This window comes from Echiichthys vipera (genome assembly GCF_963691815.1).
Source record: "Echiichthys vipera genome assembly, chromosome: 18".
NCBI classification, from domain to species: domain Eukaryota; kingdom Metazoa; phylum Chordata; class Actinopteri; order Perciformes; family Trachinidae; genus Echiichthys; species Echiichthys vipera.
In genome coordinates, this window is record NC_139843.1 from 190,001 (window position 1) to 208,484 (window position 18,484).

Below are 18,484 nucleotides of genomic sequence, written 5' to 3' on the forward strand. Positions count from 1 at the left end.
CTTCAGTGCTGCAGAGTAAATGTTCTTCAGAGCTGCAGAGTAAATGTTCTTCAGTGCTGCAGAGTAAATGTTCTTCAGAGCTGCAGAGTAAATGTTCTTCAGAGCTGCAGAGTAAATGTTCTTCAGTGCTGCAGAGTAAATGTTCTTCAGAGCTGCAGAGTAAATGTTCTTCAGAGCTGCAGAGTAAATGTTCTTCAGAGCTGCAGAGTAAATGTTCTTCAGAGCTGCAGAGTAAATGTTCTTCAGAGCTGCAGAGTAAATGTTCTTCAGAGCTGCAGAGTAAATGTTCTTCAGTGCTGCAGAGTAAATGTTCTTCAGTGCTGCAGAGTAAATGTTCTTCAGAGCTGCAGAGTAAATGTTCCTCAGTGCTGCAGAGTAAATGTTCTTCAGTGCTGCAGAGTAAATGTTCTTCAGAGTAAATGTTCTTCAGAGCTGCAGAGTAAATGTTCTTCAGTGCTGCAGAGTAAATGTTCTTCAGAGCTGCAGAGTAAATGTTCTTCAGAGTAAATGTTCTTCAGAGCTGCAGAGTAAATGTTCTTCAGAGCTGCAGAGTAAATGTTCTTCAGAGCTGCAGAGTAAATGTTCTTCAGAGCTGCAGAGTAAATGTTCTTCAGAGCTGCAGAGTAAATGTTCTTCAGAGTAAATGTTCTTCAGAGCTGCAGAGTAAATGTTCCTCAGTGCTGCAGAGTAAATGTTCTTCAGAGCTGCAGAGTAAATGTTCCTCAGTGCTGCAGAGTAAATGTTCTTCAGAGCTGCAGAGTAAATGTTCCTCAGTGCTGCAGAGTAAATGTTCTTCAGAGCTGCAGAGTAAATGTTCTTCAGAGTAAATGTTCTTCAGAGCTGCAGAGTAAATGTTCTTCAGTGCTGCAGAGTAAATGTTCTTCAGAGCTGCAGAGTAAATGTTCTTCAGAGCTGCAGAGTAAATGTTCTTCAGAGTAAATGTTCTTCAGAGCTGCAGAGTAAATGTTCTTCAGAGCTGCAGAGTAAATGTTCTTCAGAGTAAATGTTCTTCAGAGCTGCAGAGTAAATGTTCTTCAGAGTAAATGTTCTTCAGAGCTGCAGAGTAAATGTTCTTCAGAGCTGCAGAGTAAATGTTCTTCAGAGTAAATGTTCTTCAGAGCTGCAGAGTAAATGTTCCTCAGTGCTGCAGAGTAAATGTTCTTCAGAGTAAATGTTCTTCAGTGCTGCAGAGTAAATGTTCTTCAGAGCTGCAGAGTAAATGTTCTTCAGAGCTGCAGAGTAAATGTTCTTCAGTGCTGCAGAGTAAATGTTCTTCAGAGCTGCAGAGTAAATGTTCTTCAGAGCTGCAGAGTAAATGTTCTTCAGTGCTGCAGAGTAAATGTTCTTCAGTGCTGCAGAGTAAATGTTCTTCAGTGCTGCAGAGTAAATGTTCTTCAGAGCTGCAGAGTAAATGTTCTTCAGTGCTGCAGAGTAAATGTTCTTCAGTGCTGCAGAGTAAATGTTCTTCAGAGCTGCAGAGTAAATGTTCTTCAGAGCTGCAGAGTAAATGTTCCTCAGAGCTGCAGAGTAAATGTTCTTCAGAGCTGCAGAGTAAATGTTCTTCAGTGCTGCAGAGTAAATGTTCTTCAGAGCTGCAGAGTAAATGTTCTTCAGAGTAAATGTTCTTCAGAGCTGCAGAGTAAATGTTCTTCAGAGCTGCAGAGTAAATGTTCTTCAGAGCTGCAGAGTAAATGTTCTTCAGTGCTGCAGAGTAAATGTTCTTCAGTGCTGCAGAGTAAATGTTCTTCAGAGCTGCAGAGTAAATGTTCTTCAGAGTAAATGTTCCTCAGAGCTGCAGAGTAAATGTTCTTCAGAGTAAATGTTTAAAGGAAACAGTTGAATGAGTTGAAAACATTCAGGACTTCATTTCCCACGAGTCCTCTCTGTCGTCCTCCTCTCACTGTGGAGTGGGAGGAGGAGAGTGGGAGGAGGAACAGGGGAGGAGGAGGAGGAGAGTGGGAGGAGGAACAGGGGAGGAGGAGGAGAGTGGGAGGAGGAACAGGGGAAGAGGAGGAGGAGGAGGAGGGAGTTTGGGAAAGAATGTGTGGAATTCATTTCCTGTCCTGCAGCTCAGTCAGAGTCAGAGTCAGAGTCAGAGTCAGAGTCATGGGCGAGTGTGAGCGCTGAGACCTGGACATGAAGGAGCACCGACTCCTCTGACCGTCTGCAGACCTGCACCCCGAGGAGGACCCCCACCACCCGAGGAGGACCCCCACCACCCGAGGAGGACCCCCACCGCCCGAGGAGGACCCCCACCGCCCGAGGAGGACCCCCACCACCGAGGAGACCCCCCACCACCCGAGGAGGACCCCCACCATGGCGGAGCCCCTGCTCAGGAGGACCTTCTCCAGGCTCAGGGGCAGAGACAGATCCAGGAGGAAGACGGAGCCCAAACTGAGCGGTTAGTGAACGCAGCTCAGTGTGGACGTCCTGTTCCTGAACTACTCCTCCTCTTCTTCCTCCTCTTCCCCCGTCTTCTTCTTCTCCTTCTTCTTCTCTCTCTTCTCCTCCTTCTTCTTCTTCCTCCTCCTCCTCCTCTTCCTCCTCTTCCCCCGTCTTCTTCTTCTCCTTCTTCTTCTCTCTCTTCTTCTCCTTCTTCTTCTCTCTCTTCTCCTCCTTCTTCTTCTCTCTCTTCTTCTCCTTCTTCTTCTCTCTCTTCTTCTCCTTCTTCTTCTCTCTCTTCTCCTCCTTCTTCTTCTTCCTCCTCCTCCTCCTCTTCTGCGCCTCCTGACCAAAGCACCGACCTGTCCACAGTTAGATTCAAACTAAAGAAACTGAAACATCTGTAATATTTAATGATTGATGCTTTCGTGTGTTCATCACTTTAATGTTGCAGCTGATGAAGTGGAACCAACTTTATTAGTTATTATCTTTAGTTTTAATAACCGCATACACACACACACACACAGCCTACATGCTAACATGCTAATAGCGTGTTTAGTGTCCTTTGCTGTCCCACAATGCAACACTCCACCCTCCAGATGTGGTTCAGATTAATGCACTGGTACCAAAGGAGCTTCGTCGTCATGGCAACAAGACCGTCGTCGACCGTTCGATGGAGAAACGAACCTTTGTTAAAGTTTCATCCTCTGGGAGAACGTTCAATGTTTACGAGGATCGACCTGAGACGCCTCCAAAAACAGATCTGAAGATAAGACACGGAGCAGGAACCAGGAGAACACACGTCTGTGTTCACACACGGAGCAGGAACCAAGAGAACGCACGTCTGTGTTCACACACGGAGCAGGAACCAGGAGAACACACGTCTGTGTTCACACACGGAGCAGGAACCAGGAGAACACACGTCTGTGTTCACACACGGAGCAGGAACCAGGAGAACACACGTCTGTGTTCACACACGGAGCAGGAACCAGGAGAACACACGTCTGTGTTCACACACGGAGCAGGAACCAGGAGAACACACGTCTGTGTTCACACACGGAGCAGGAACCAGGAGAACACACGTCTGTGTTCACACACGGAGCAGGAACCAGGAGAACACACGTCTGTGTTCACACACGGAGCAGGAACCAGGAGAACACACACACACAAACACACACACGGAGCAGGAACCAGACACACACACAGACACACACAGACACACAGACACACACACACACACACACACACACACACACACACACACACACACACAGACTGAGAGCTGCTTCTTCTTCTTCTTCTTCAGCTCGTTTTCAGGGACATTTTCCGTCCGTGGTTATTTTTAGACTTTAGATCTGTTTTGGATCTTAAGGGTCAAATACTGTGATGTCATCTGTGATGTCACTGCTGCTACTGTGTGTGTGTGTGTATCTGTGTGTATGTGTGTGTGTGCGCTCTAACATTAACCAGTCTCTGTGCTAAGCTAGGCTAACAGTTCCTGCCTGTTTCTCCTCATATTCACACACGTTGTTTAAAGTCCAACTTCCTGCAGATGAACGGGGTCATTTCCTGTCATTAGACGTGTGTGTGTGTGTGTGTGTGTGTGTGTGTGTGTGTGTGTGTGTGTGTGTGTGTGTGTGTGTGTGTGTGTGTGTGTGTGTGTGTGTGTGTGTGTGTGTGTGTGTGTGTGTGTGTGTGTGTGTGTGTGTGTGTGTGTGTGTGTGTGTGTGTGTGTGTGTGTGTGTGTGTGTGTGTGTGTGTGTGTGTGTGTGTGTGTGTGTGTCAGACGCATGAATGGTGAATAGACAGCAGTGTGTTCAGTCACACACACACACACACACACAGGGCTCATTGACGTGTTCGCTCGCAGCTGTTGATTCGCCTCCTCCCTCCTCGCGGCGTCTCAGGCTCCGCCTCCAAATTAGAAACACATGATTTCTTCTTCACACTCTCTCACCCTCCTCTGCTCCTCCTGCAGCTCACAGGACAGGAAGTGGAGGAGGACCTCTGGAGACCACCACTTCCTGTCCGATCAGAGCGGGACACAGTGGTGCGTTCAGGAGCGTGGGACATTTAGACATCAGGAGCAAACAGACATTCATCAGGAGACACAAACACTGAGTCACAGGGATGCTAACATGTTAGCATGAACTACTTCATGAGACGCTAACATGTTAGCATCAACTACTTCATGAGAGGCTAACATGTTAGCATCCACTACTTCATGAGAGGCTAACATATTAGCATCAACTCCTCCATGAGATGCTAATGTGTTAGCATCAACTACTTCATGAGAGGCTAACATGTTAGCATCAACTACTTCATGAGACGCTAACATGTTAGCATCAACTACTTCATGAGAGGCTAACATGTTAGCATCAACTACTTCATGAGAGGCTAACATGTTAGCATCAACTACTTCATGAGATGCTAACATGTTAGCATCAACTACTTCATGAGATGCTAACATGTTAGCATCAACTACTTCATGAGATGCTAACACTGCCTCTGTTCCCTGCTCTGTTTGTGACCGGGTCAGTGCAGAGTCCCCCCCCCCCCCCCCCCCCGCGTACACACACACACACACACACACACACACACACACACACACACACACACACACACACACACACACACACACACACACACACACACACACACACACACACACACACACACACACACACACACACACACACACACACACACAGTGGGTTCATTCATACTACTCAGTCAGAACACTGCACACTGTGTGTCACGAGGATCTCTCACGCACACACACACAAATATAAACACACAGACACAGACACACACAGACACACACACAGACACACACACACACACACAGACACACACGGACACAAATATAAACACACACACACAAATATAAACACACACACACAGATACAGACACACACACACACTCACACACTCACACAGATACAGAGACACACACACACACACACACACACACACACACACACACTCACATCTGTATATAAACTTTATTCTGATCGTCTCCTTCGTGTCATTTTTTGGCATCGCCCTCACAGAAGAAGGCTGTTCTGTGTTCTGATTGGCTCCTGCTGATGATGTCACGGTTGAACCGCTTCACCCTGAAAAAAACAGCTGATCACCGCAGATCCGTCACCTCCAGAGTCTCTGGGGCTTCGTTGTCACGGAAACAGGAGAGGTGACGGCCATGGTCGGGGCCGTGGCCTGACACACGTTTGACCCTGACACCTGTGTTTCCTGCAGATGTAAAGACGGACGCTGGGGTCCAGACGTCTCCATCACCTTCAGCACCGTCGATGACGCCCCCGGCAGCAGACACGGACCCCTCCTCGCCACCGCATCACATCACGGTCGCTAAGAAACAGTCATGGGCGCGGCAACCAGCTGGGATATCCCAGGATGCATCAGGGCAGGCCTGGAGTCAGAGGCTCGCACACGATAAGGTACAAGACGGTCCCTGTGTACAGAAGGTACGGTTCGATACCCTGAACCTTCCTCATGTGTTCATGTCTCTTTAGCACCTTAACCTCACCTTCATGTGTTCATGTCTCTTTAGCACCTTAACCTCACCTTCTTCATGTGTTCATGTCTCTTTAGCACCTTAAGCTCACCTTCTTCATGTGTTCATGTCTCTTTAGCACCTTAACCTCACCTTCTTCATGTGTTCATGTCTCTTTAGCACCTTAACCTCACCTTCTTCATGTGTTCATGTCTCTTTAGCACCTTAACCTCACCTTCTTCATGTGTTCATGTCTCTTTAGCACCTTAACCTCACCTTCTTCATGTGTTCATGTCTCTTTAGCACCTTAACCTCACCTTCATGTGTTCATGTCTCTTTAGCACCTTAACCTCACCTTCATGTGTTCATGTCTCTTTAGCACCTTAACCTCACCTTCATGTGTTCATGTCTCTTTAGCACCTTAACCTCACCTTCTTCATGTGTTCATGTCTCTTTAGCACCTTAACTTCACCTTCTTCATGTGTTCATGTCTCTTTAACACCTTAACCTCACCTTCTTCATGTGTTCATGTCTCTTTAGCACCTTAACCTCACCTTCTTCATGTGTTCATGTCTCTTTAGCACCTTAACCTCACCTTCTTCATGTGTTCATGTCTCTTTAGCACCTTAACCTCACCTTCTTCATGTGTTCACGTCTCTTTAGCACCTTAACCTCACCTTCTTCATGTGTTCATGTCTCTTTAGCACCTTAACCTCACCTTCATGTGTTCATGTCTCTTTAGCACCTTAACCTCACCTTCTTCATGTGTTCATGTCTCTTTAGCACCTTAACCTCACCTTCTTCATGTGTTCATGTCTCTTTAGCACCTTAACCTCACCTTCTTCATGTGTTCATGTCTCTTTAGCACCTTAACCTCACCTTCTTCATGTGTTCATGTCTCTAGCACCTTAACCTCACCTTCTTCATGTGTTCATGTCTCTTTAGCACCTTAACCTCACCTTCTTCATGTGTTCACGTCTCTTTAGCACCTTAACCTCACCTTCTTCATGTGTTCATGTCTCTTTAGCACCTGAACCTCACCTTCTTCATGTGTTCATGTCTCTTTAGCACCTGAACCTCACCTTCTTCATGTGTTCATGTCTCTTTAGCACCTTAACCTCACCTTCTTCATGTGTTCATGTCTCTTTAGCACCTTAACCTCACCTTCTTCATGTGTTCATGTCTCTTTAGCACCTTAACCTCACCTTCTTCATGTGTTCATGTCTCTTTAGCACCTTAACCTCACCTTCTTCATGTGTTCATGTCTCTTTAACACCTTAACCTCACCTTCATGTGTTCATGTCTCTTTAGCACCTTAACCTCACCTTCTTCATGTGTTCATGTCTCTTTAGCACCTTAACCTCACCTTCTTCATGTGTTCATGTCTCTTTAGCACCTTAACCTCACCTTCATGTGTTCATGTCTCTTTAGCACCTTAACCTCACCTTCATGTGTTCATGTCTCTTTAGCACCTTAACCTCACCTTCATGTGTTCATGTCTCTTTAGCACCTTAACCTCACCTTCTTCATGTGTTCATGTCTCTTTAGCACCTTAACCTCACCTTCTTCATGTGTTCATGTCTCTTTAGCACCTTAACCTCACCTTCTTCATGTGTTCATGTCTCTTTAGCACCTTAACCTCACCTTCTTCATGTGTTCATGTCTCTTTAGCACCTTAACTTCACCTTCTTCATGTGTTCATGTCTCTTTAGCACCTTAACCTCACCTTCTTCATGTGTTCATGTCTCTTTAGCACCTTAACCTCACCTTCTTCATGTGTTCATGTCTCTTTAGCACCTTAACCTCACCTTCTTCATGTGTTCATGTCTCTAGCACCTTAACCTCACCTTCTTCATGTGTTCATGTCTCTTTAGCACCTTAACCTCACCTTCTTCATGTGTTCACGTCTCTTTAGCACCTTAACCTCACCTTCTTCATGTGTTCATGTCTCTTTAGCACCTGAACCTCACCTTCTTCATGTGTTCATGTCTCTTTAGCACCTGAACCTCACCTTCTTCATGTGTTCATGTCTCTTTAGCACCTTAACCTCACCTTCTTCATGTGTTCATGTCTCTTTAGCACCTTAACCTCACCTTCTTCATGTGTTCATGTCTCTTTAGCACCTTAACCTCACCTTCTTCATGTGTTCATGTCTCTTTAGCACCTTAACCTCACCTTCTTCATGTGTTCATGTCTCTTTAGCACCTTAACCTTACCTTCTTCATGTGTTCATGTCTCTTTAGCACCTTAACCTCACCTTCTTCATGTGTTCATGTCTCTAGCACCTTAACCTCACCTTCTTCATGTGTTCACGTCTCTTTAGCACCTTAACCTCACCTTCTTCATGTGTTCATGTCTCTTTAACACCTTAACCTCACCTTCTTCATGTGTTCATGTCTCTTTAGCACCTTAACCTCACCTTCCTCATGTGTTCATGTCTCTAGCACCTTAACCTCACCTTCTTCATGTGTTCATGTCTCTTTAACACCTTAACCTCACCTTCTTCATGTGTTCATGTCTCTTTAGCACCTGAACCTCACCTTCTTCATGTGTTCATGTCTCTTTAGCACCTTAACCTCACCTTCTTCATGTGTTCATGTCTCTAGCACCTTAACCTCACCTTCTTCATGTGTTCATGTCTCTTTAGCACCTTAACCTCACCTTCTTCATGTGTTCATGTCTCTTTAGCACCTTAACCTCACCTTCTTCATGTGTTCATGTCTCTTTAACACCTTAACCTCACCTTCTTCATGTGTTCATGTCTCTTTAGCACCTTAACCTCACCTTCTTCATGTGTTCATGTCTCTTTACCACCTTAACCTCACCTTCTTCATGTGTTCATGTCTCTTTAGCACCTTAACCTCACCTTCTTCATGTGTTCATGTCTCTTTAGCACCTTAACCTCACCTTCTTCATGTGTTCATGTCTCTTTAGCACCTTAACCTCACCTTCTTCATGTGTTCATGTCTCTTTAGCATCTTAACCTCACCTTCTTCATGTGTTCATGTCTCTTTAGCACCTTAACCTCACCTTGATCCCTCTTCTTGTCGTGCTCCAGACCGAGCCGTGCGGCGGTCTGACCCGGGACGTGACCAGCACCCACTGTGCTGCCGTCAGTTCTACCCCGGTACTCCAGGAAGCCCCCCAGCCGGCGGGCCCCCCCCCTGATGTGCCGGGCACCTCCGTCAGTACCAAGCTGTCTGGCCAGCGCACCTACCTGCAGAGCCTGGACCGCAGCAGCCGAGCCTGGGTGCTGTCCTCAGGAAAGACCCAGGCTTCAGATGTGTCCCGTGGGCCGCAGCGGGAGAGCGGCAGCAACATCTGGTACAACCCGATCCCCGAGGAGGAGGACTCAGCAGGTCCACAGAGGGTCGAGGAGGAGGTCTGGAGGAGGAGGGAGGAGCGGACGGGGCCAGCAGACTCCAGAGCAGAGCAGGGAGCGCCAGCGGAGAGTCGGGGCAGTGACGGGCCACCGGAGGGCTCCAACCCCAGCGTGAGCCACCGTCCTGATGACATCACAGCAGAGAACACAGGTGAGACCCGGCTGCACCTGGACCCTCCCACAGACCCAGATCAGACCCCAGACTCAGACCGGACCCCAGACTCAGATCAGACCCCAGACTCAGACCAGACCAGACCCCAGACCCAGTTCAGACCCAAGACCCAGATCAGACCCCAGACTCAGACCAGACCCCAGATCAGATCAGACCCCAGACCCAGTTCAGACCCAAGACCCAGATCAGATCCCAGACTCAGATCAGACCCCAGACTCAGATCGGACCCCAGACTCAGATCAGACCCCAGACTCAGATCAGACCCCAGACCCCAGATCAGACCAGACCCCAGACCCAGTTCAGACCCAAGACCCAGATCAGACCCCAGACTCAGACCAGACCCCAGATCAGATCAGACCCCAGACCCAGTTCAGACCCAAGACCCAGATCAGATCCCAGACTCAGATCAGACCCCAGACTCAGGTCAGACCCCAGACCTCCCCAGCCTGCGTAGGAGCCCTTCACTGTGAAACCATCTGTGTGTTTGTTACGTTTACAGTAAATAGATGTGTGTCTCTCCCTCAGACTCCGCCCCCTCGGACTCTAGCCCCGCCTCCCAGAAGAAAGGGGGCGTGTCTGGCAGTATGATTGACAGGCTGCGGTCTCCCGGCACGGTGAGGAAACTCTCCCTGAAGATGAAGAAACTTCCTGAGCTGCGACGCAAACTCAGCCTTCGCTCGTCCTCTCGGGCCAATCGTCAGGGAAGTGAGAGCCGAGGGGGCGGCGAGGAGCCGGCCAGTAAGAACGCAGCAGCGGCGGCGGCCTCGTCCAATCAGAACGTGATCAGCAGATATCACCTGGACAGCTCCGCCCCTCCGGCCCGACCACTGCGGCGATCATCGAGGGGACGCTCGGCCAAAGGAGGTGAAGTTCACACGACAGATAAACGTGATTTCACTGATCTCAGATCCCCGTAAACTGCCTCAGACCGGGAACACACACTGACTCAGTCACGTTAAACTCCTGCAGCTGATCATGACTGAACTCTGTGTTTACCATCAGGATACCTGAGTGACGGGGACTCCCCCGAGCTGCTGCCACGGCAACAGGCCACTCCCATCACGCCCTCCCAGGACACGGCGTGCGACATCAGCTCATTCCGACTCTACGTGGGTTCTGACCCCCCGAGGAGCAGCCAGAGGGTGACGGGTCTGCTGACCGTGCATCTGCTGGGCCTGGAGGAGATGAGGACCAGCAGGTAGGACCCCGCCCCCCCCCCCCCCCCCCCCCAGGTGTCAGGTCAGAACAGCAGCGTGCGGCCAACACCTCCATCTTTAGCTCCACCCCCCGTCAGCGGTCCGTGTGACAGAGTTTAAACTGTGGTTGGGTGATGCTCGCTGAAGTGCATCTTGGGAGTTAACATCGACCTCAGGGCGTCCGAAGGTTCCTTTGACCTTTGACCTTTGATTGAAGACTCTCTTCTAACTTCTTTCTGTTCTGTTCTGATTCAAACCTTAAATTCCTGAGATGCTGTTCATGGGAAACGTCACGCTGCAGCTCTGTAACCTTTGACCCCAGACACCAACAGCTCCACCTGTCGCTGGTCTGGACTCTAAAGCCTTTGGTCACGTGTCAGGACGGATGGGGGTCCTGGGGACTCACCGTGTGTCCCTGTCTGTGTGGTGTGTCTGCAGGGCGGACGGCAGTAAGGAGGTCTTCCTCGCCATCCAGATCGACGGGGTGACGAGAGCCAGGACCTCCCTCCTGAACCTGCGAGGCTCCTCCCTCCCGCTGAACCACGCCTTCCACCTGGAGCTGGAGCGCGCCCGGCAGCTCCGCGTGGTGGTGTTGACCCCGGGTACGGCACTTTTATCATCATCATTATTATTGTTATTATTATCATCATCAGACAGGAGCTTTCATGTGTGCAGGCTTCCTAACCTCAGCTGCCACGTGACTGTAAACTCTGAAAGTTCTTAAAGTGCTGGTGCAGCTTCTGAACTCTGTGCTCCCTCGTCTCTGCCTCTCATCCAGCCGCGGTGGTCGGGTCCAGACCAGGGACGGACCAGGCTCCAGCTGGACCAACCAGGAACAGGGTGTGCAGTCTGGGGGGGGTCTCCATCCCTCCGCTCTTTAAAGGTTCGCTCCAGCGCAGCACGACAGCCTCATGGTGTGAATGAGAGGAGGAGCATGTGATGTAACGTCCTGTGTGTGTGTCTCAGGAGTCGCAGTCAGCAGCTGTGTGTGAAGCTGGAGCCCAGAGGACTCCTCTACGTCAAACTGTCTCTGCAGGAGAAGTGGACACGCAGGTACAGGGTCCACAGAGTCCGCACACAGAGATAACCCGTGTGTGAGTGACTCATGTTACAGTGAACGTGTGTGTGACTGGGTTCCTCTCACAGCCCAGCAGCGACACATCAGGACCTGCCAATGTGTTCGGGGTGGAGCTGCACCACCTGGTGGAGAAGGAAGGGTCCGCACCCCCGATCCCTCTGCTGATCCAGAAGTCTGTGGCAGAGATCGAGCGAAGGGGACTGAAGGTAACCGACCGTTCACAGCCTTAGATGAGTTTGACATCATCAGCTCCTGTTAGAGAGGAAGAGCAGGTTTATTCTGTACGATGGTGTGTGTGTGTGTGTGTGTGTGTGTGTGTGTGTGTGTGTGTGTGTGTGTGTGTGTGTGTGTGTGTGTGTGTGTGTGTGTGTGTGTGTGTGTGTGTGTGTGTGTGTGTGTGTGTGTGTGTGTGTGTGTGTGTGTGTGTGTGTGTGTGTGTGTGTGTGTGTGTGTGTGTGTGTGTGTGTGTGTGTGTGTGTGTGTGTGTGTGTGTGCGTGCGTGCGTGCGTGTGCGTGTGTGTGGTCAGGTGGTGGGTCTGTACCGACTGTGCGGCTCTGCTGCTGTGAAGAAGGAGCTCAGGGACTGGTTTGAGAGGAACAGCTCGGCCGTCTGCCTCAGCGAGGACCTCTACCCCGACATCAACGTGGTCACAGGTCAGTGAACACGCGGCTGAGGGTCCTGAGGACTCGCACCTGACCCAGTCTCACTCTGCAGGTCTCTGGGCTCCGTGAGTCAACGTTCTGGGAGATCTCAGACTCAGGTTGAAGACCTGGACCCTGGCAGGGGTCATCATAGGCACTGGACCGCTGCAGGACCGACTCTGAGGGGTCAGAGACGTGCGTTCTCCTGGTTCTCCTCGTCTCTGTCCTCGTGCTTTCTTGCTCCTTTACGTTGAACGCACGTTGATCCAAACGTCCTCTAGAGGGCGTCGCTCACACTCAGTAAAGTTTGACCCCAACAAAGATGGAGACTCGCTAGCTCCTGATGTTCACGCCTCTTCTCTGTGTCCGCTCTCCTCAGGTATACTGAAGGACTACCTGCGCGAGCTGCCGTCTCCGCTCATCACCAGGACCCTGTATCAGGTCGTCAGGGAGGCCATGACCCTGAGACCCCCGCCTGCAACCCCTGATCCCCCCGATCCTCAGCTGTGCCGGAGCACCGTGGAGCTGCTGTCCTGCCTGCCGCCTCCAGAGAGGGTACCAGAGTCCTTCAGTACAGCATTACCTGTTTCACGCAGGGTCCTCCCATCACAGTGTGGTGCGGTGTGATCCGCGCTGATGTTCTGTAGCAGTGGCGTGTTTGTTGCATGTGAACATGAGCGTCTGTCTCTGACCCCTGACCCCTGACACTGCTCTCTCCAGGCCACCCTGTCCCTCTTGCTGGACCACCTGAGCTTGGTGGCGTCCCTCAGCGCGTCAAACAGGATGACACACCAGAACCTCGCCGTCTGCTTCGGCCCGGTACTCCTCACCCCGACGCAGGAGGCCTGGAGGGTGGGGGGAGGAGGAGGAGGAGGGAAGGGAGGAAGAGGAGGCGCAGGGAAGGGGTTTGGCCAGGGTGAGGAGCTGGCGAGCGCGGTGGATTTCAAACGCCACATCGAGGCGTTGCACTACCTGCTGCAGCTGTGGCCAGGTGAGACCGTAGAGGAAACAACCTCCCTCACAAGCTCCGCCCACTTGGTTACTCTATTGTTGCTACGGCAACAGGTGTCTCGTCGCTCAACATCTTACTTTGCCTTTCATGTCTTCGTCTCCAGTGCCGACACATCGAGTCCCAGGAGACGACCACGCCGGCGGCTCCCCCCCTCCCTCCCCTGCCCTTACCCATAACCCCCTGGGCACGCAGCACCAGAGGCGTCCTGCGCTGCGATTGGCTCTGCCCCAGAACCCGGAGGAGGAGGAGGTGGTGGTGTCGCGTCGGGGTCGAGGCGGCCTGACCCGGCTCGAGAGTCCGCCACCGATCAATCGGTACGCCGGCGACTGGAGCGTCTGTGGACGAGACCTTCTGTCGGGGCAGGACGCCGACTACGACGAGGTGGCAGGAAGTGAGAGTGACGCAGGTAAACACACCATTTTATTTCCTTTTCACGACCCAAACAAAGATGGCGGCTCTTCGTCAGTATTGAATGAAACACTTAGAGCGGTCTGAAGCGTGACAGGGACGGAAACATCATTATCGTCTCTGATCACGATCACCAGGAGCTTCCTCCAGCATTCAACCCGCTGTCCTGCGTTAGTGTGGAACCATGTTCATGTTGTTTCTGTTTCAGGCAGCGGGGACGAAGAGGAGGAGCAGAAGAAGGCGCCGTGGTCAACAGGAGGAGGAGGAGGAGGAGGAGGAGGAGGAGGAGGAGGTCTCTACGTGGACGAGTTCATGGATTTTGACGCTCCGTTCAACTGTCGACTCAGTCTGAAGGACTTCGACACTCTGATCCACGACCTCGACCGAGAGCTGGCCAAGCAGATCAACATCTGCCTGTAGAGGAGGAGGAGGAGGAAGAGGAGGAGGAAGAGGAGGAGGAGGAGGAAGAGGAAGAGGAAGAGGAGGAGGAGGAGGAGGAGGAGGAGGAAGAGGAAGAGGAAGAGGAAGAGGAGGAGGAGGAGGAGGGGGAAGAGGAAGAGGAAGAGGAGGAGGAGGAGGAGGAGGAAGAGGAGGAGGAGGAGGAAGAGGAGGAAGAGGAGGAGGAGGAGGAGGAGCAGGATTGTTTGGTCAGTGTGACTCATTCAGTGAAGTTGCGTCTGAACTTGTAAATCAGTGTTAATTTGAGTTATTTCGTTCCAGTTTTAACGTTCAGCCGTTCCTCGACAGTAAAGAAGCTTCCAGACTCCAGCAGATCAGCTGCTGGTTTGACCTCTGACCCCTGACCTGTGACCTCTGACCCGTGACCTCTGACCCGTAACCTCTGACCCCTGACCCGTGACCTCTGACCCCTGACCTGTGACCTCAGACCTCTGACCTGTGACCTGTGAGCGCTGACCCCTGACCTCCTCCACCTCCCCGGCCTCTCTGCAGCAGCGTGACTCTTGTGCAGATATGAAGAAGAAGAAGAAGAAGAAGAAGAAGAAGAAGGTGTGCTCTGCTCTGAGGATCTGGATCCAGGAGAGCAGCTGAACTCAGAGACCAAAGCAGTTCTTGTAGCAGTTTCCAGGAGTTTCTGGATGTTTTTGTGCCAAAGCGTCAAAATTAGAGCAGATTAATTTATTCTCTGATCCAAAGAAGCTGAACGCAGCGTCAGCGTCCGTGTGAAGGAGGACCTTCAGGGACCAGGACTGTTGGACGGTCTGGACTCTGAACTGTTCTGGGTACCAGGGTACCAGGGTACCAGGATACCAGGGTACCAGGGTCCCAGGGTCCCAGGGAACAAGGGGACCAGGGTACCAGGGTACCAGGGAACCAGGGTACCAGGGAACCAGGGTACCAGGGAACCAGGGTACCAGGGTACCAGGGTACCAGGGACCAGGGTCCCAGGGTCCCAGGGAACAAGGGGACCAGGGTACCAGGGAACCAGGGAACCAGGGTACCAGGGAACCAGGGAACCAGGGAACCAAGGAACCAGGGAACCAGGGTACCAGGGAACCAGGGAACCAGGGAACCAGGGTATCAGGGTATCACGGTCCCAGGGAACCAGGGTACCAGGGTACCAGGGCACCAGGGCACCAGGGCACCAGGGAACCAGGGAACCAGGGAACCAGGGTACCAGGGTACCAGGGTACCAGGGAACCAGGCTACCAGGCTACCAGGCTACCAGGGTACCAGGGAACCAGGGTACCAGGGAACCAGGGAACCAGGGTACCAGGGTCACAGGGAACCAGGGTACCAGGGAACCAGGGAACCAGGGTACCAGTGAACCAGGGTAGCACCTGTCCACCACGTGGGTTTGCACTGTTGGAGCCGTGATTCCACTTCCTGAAACTTTTAGTTCAAGTGACCAAACTGCAGAACGGATCTTTCTGCTGCGTCTGACGCCGTTTCTGTCACCCCCCCCCCCCCCTGCTGGTTTCACCATGTTCACCCGTGCCCCCCCTGCTGGTGGAGCCGCGCCGGTGCAGGTGGAGCTGCAGCGGGGCGGCGTGAGCTGCAGCGGAGCGGCGTGAGCTGCAGGTGGAGCGGCCTTAGCTGCAGCGGGGTGGCGTGAGCTGCAGCGGGGCGGCGTGAGCTGCAGCGGAGCGGCGTGAGCTGGAGCGGCGTGAGCTGCAGCGGAGCGGCGGCGGGCGTCAGTGTTTTCACGGTACAGCGTTTCTGTTTAGACTTTGTGAAGTTCGTGACTGTGATGAGGAAACCGTGCTCAGTGTCGGCCATGATGATGTTTCAGGTGTTTGACAGTATTATTGACGACAGTATTTCTTTGTTTTGCACAACGATAAAAAGCACTTATGTTTTACTGACGATGACGATGACGTCACCAAAGTGTGGAAGCACAGTTCCTGTTGGAACCACAGCGTCGTATTTACCCGACCACCATTAAACACACAACAAAGAGTATCACTCACTCACCGACTGGGCTCTGATTAATAATTACATACTAACTCATATAAAACTAACTCATATAATGATTAAAAACACTAACAACATTAATACCATCAGAGTTTTTGCTTCCAGGTGAAACGTTCACGCTGAAGCTCTTTGACTTCAGAAGTTTAAAGAAACTTTCTGTTTTGTTTGTTTTTGCTTCATCTTTTGTTTTCTGACCAAAGAAACAACGTCTCAACTTCATCAAGTTCAAACTTTGGACAGCAGCTCCAGGAGACCGGAGTCTGTCTGAGCCTCGTCTCAACAACAAAAAAGAAGTCCAGCAGTGGGGTTGCCAGGTTGGTCAGAACCGGCCCAGCAGCTCCAGGAGACCGGAGTCTGTTTGAGCCTGTTTGAACCCGTCCCCTCCAGAAAACCACAGCATCAAAACAAGGATTAGAGGAGTTTGACTGACAGTTAGCGTTAGCCGTTAGCGTTAGCAGTTGCAGTTGCAGCTAAGTGCAGATGAAAGTGATGTTAGCATCAAGGAGCAGCGTAGCCATGTGGGCGTGCGTTTGAATGGCGTCTGGATTGGCTAACTCCATTTCACCCTGGCAACCAGCCTACAAAAGCTGCACCCAACAACAGACAACCCTGGTAACCAGCCTACAGTAGCTGCACCCAACAACAGACAACCCTGGCAACCAGCCTACAGTAGCTGCACCCAACAACAGGCAACCCTGGCAACCAGCCTACAGTAGCTGCAGACAACCCTGGCAACCAGCCTACAGTAGCTGCACCCAACAACAGGCAACCCTGGCAACCAGCCTACAGTAGCTGCACCCAACAACAGGCAACCCTGGCAACCAGCCTACAGTAGCTGCACCCAACAACAGACAACCCTGGCAACCAGCAACGCCTGACGCTATTGGCTGCTGCCATGGAAACACTCAGGGTCTCAGTTCAAGTGAGCCTGTCAGTCTGAGCTCAGGGTCTTCGTTCATCCTGTCAGCCTGTGCTCAGGGTCTCAGTTCAAGTGAGCCTGTCAGTCTGAGCTCAGGGTCTCAGTTCAGCTGAGCCTGTCAGTCTGTGCTCAGGGTCTTAGTTCAGCCTGTCAATCTATGCTCAGGGTCTCAGTTCAGCTGAACCTGTCAGTCTGTGCTCAGGGTCTCAGTTCAGCTGAACCTGTCAGTCTGTGCTCAGGGTCTTAGTTCAGATCAGCCTGTCAGTCTGTGCTCAGGGTTTCAGTTAAGTGAGCCTGTCAGTCTGAGCTCAGGGTCTTCGTTCATCCTGTCAGCCTGTGCTCAGGGTCTCAGTTCAAGTTAGCCTGTCAGTCTGAGCTCAGGGTCTTCGTTCATCCTGTCAGCCTGTGCTCAGGGTCTCAGTTCAGGTGAGCCTGTCGTTCTGAGCTCAGGGTCTCAGTTCAGCCTGTCAGTCTGTGCTCAGGGTCACAGTTCAGCCTGTCAGTCTGTGCTCAGGGTCTCAGTTCAGCCTGTCAGTCTGTGCTCAGGGTCTTAGTTCAGCCTGTCGTTCTGAGCTCAGGGTCTCAGTTCAGCCTGTCAGTCTGTGCTCAGGGTCACAGTTCAGCCTGTCAGTCTGTGCTCAGGGTCTCAGTTCAGTTGAGCCTGTCAGTCTGTGCTCAGGGTCTTAGTTCAGCCTGTCAGTCTGTGCTCAGGGTCTCAGATCAGTTGAGCCTGTCAGTCTGTGCTCAGGGTCTCAGTTCAGTCTGTGCTCAGGGTCTCAGTTTAGTTGAGCCTGTCAGTATGTGCTCAGGGTCTCAGTTCAGCCTGTCAGTCTGTGCTCAGGGTCTCAGTTCAGTTGAGCCTGTCAGTCTGTGCTCAGGGTCTTAGTTCAGCCTGTCAGTCTGTGCTCAGGGTCTCAATTCAGCCTGTCAGTCTGTGCTCAGGGTCTCAGTTCAGCTGAGCCTGTCAGTCTGTGCTCAGGGTCTCAGTTCAGCTGAGCCTGTCAGTCTGTGCTCAGGGTCTTAGTTCAGCCTGTCAGTCTGTGCTCAGGGTCTCAGTTCAGTTGAGCCTGTCAGTCTGTGCTCAGGGTCTTAGTTCAGCCTGTCAGTCTGTCCCCAGGGTCTCAGTTCAGTTGAGCCTGTCAGTCTGTGCTCAGGGACTCAGTTCAGCCTGTCAGTCTGTGCTCAGGGTCTTAGTTCAGCCTGTCAGTCTGTGCTCAGGGTCTTAGTTCAGCCTGTCAGTCTGTGCTCAGGGTCTTAGTTCAGCCTGTCAGTCTGTGCTCAGGGTTTCAGTTCAGCCTGTCAGTCTGTGCTGACGTCACGGCTGGAGCCTGTGATTGGCTGTGAGG

The 18,484-nt window shown here is 51.5% G+C and overlaps 1 protein-coding gene across 1 annotated transcript; it reads left to right on the forward strand.

Annotated features, from left to right (window-relative positions):
* Positions 1–2,103: 2,103 nt before the first annotated feature.
* syde1 (synapse defective Rho GTPase homolog 1) lies at positions 2,104–14,206 on the forward strand (the record flags this gene model as incomplete). Its single annotated transcript, XM_083932620.1, is given in 15 exon segments — positions 2,104–2,401; positions 5,641–5,840; positions 8,955–9,429; positions 9,976–10,314; positions 10,453–10,648; positions 11,085–11,248; positions 11,425–11,560; positions 11,622–11,689; positions 11,692–11,699; positions 11,793–11,930; positions 12,252–12,378; positions 12,746–12,921; positions 13,087–13,357; positions 13,482–13,784; positions 13,995–14,206. Coding segments are annotated over 15 exon segments (2,898 nt in total). The 5' UTR covers positions 2,104–2,316.
* Positions 14,207–18,484: the final 4,278 nt, after the last annotated feature.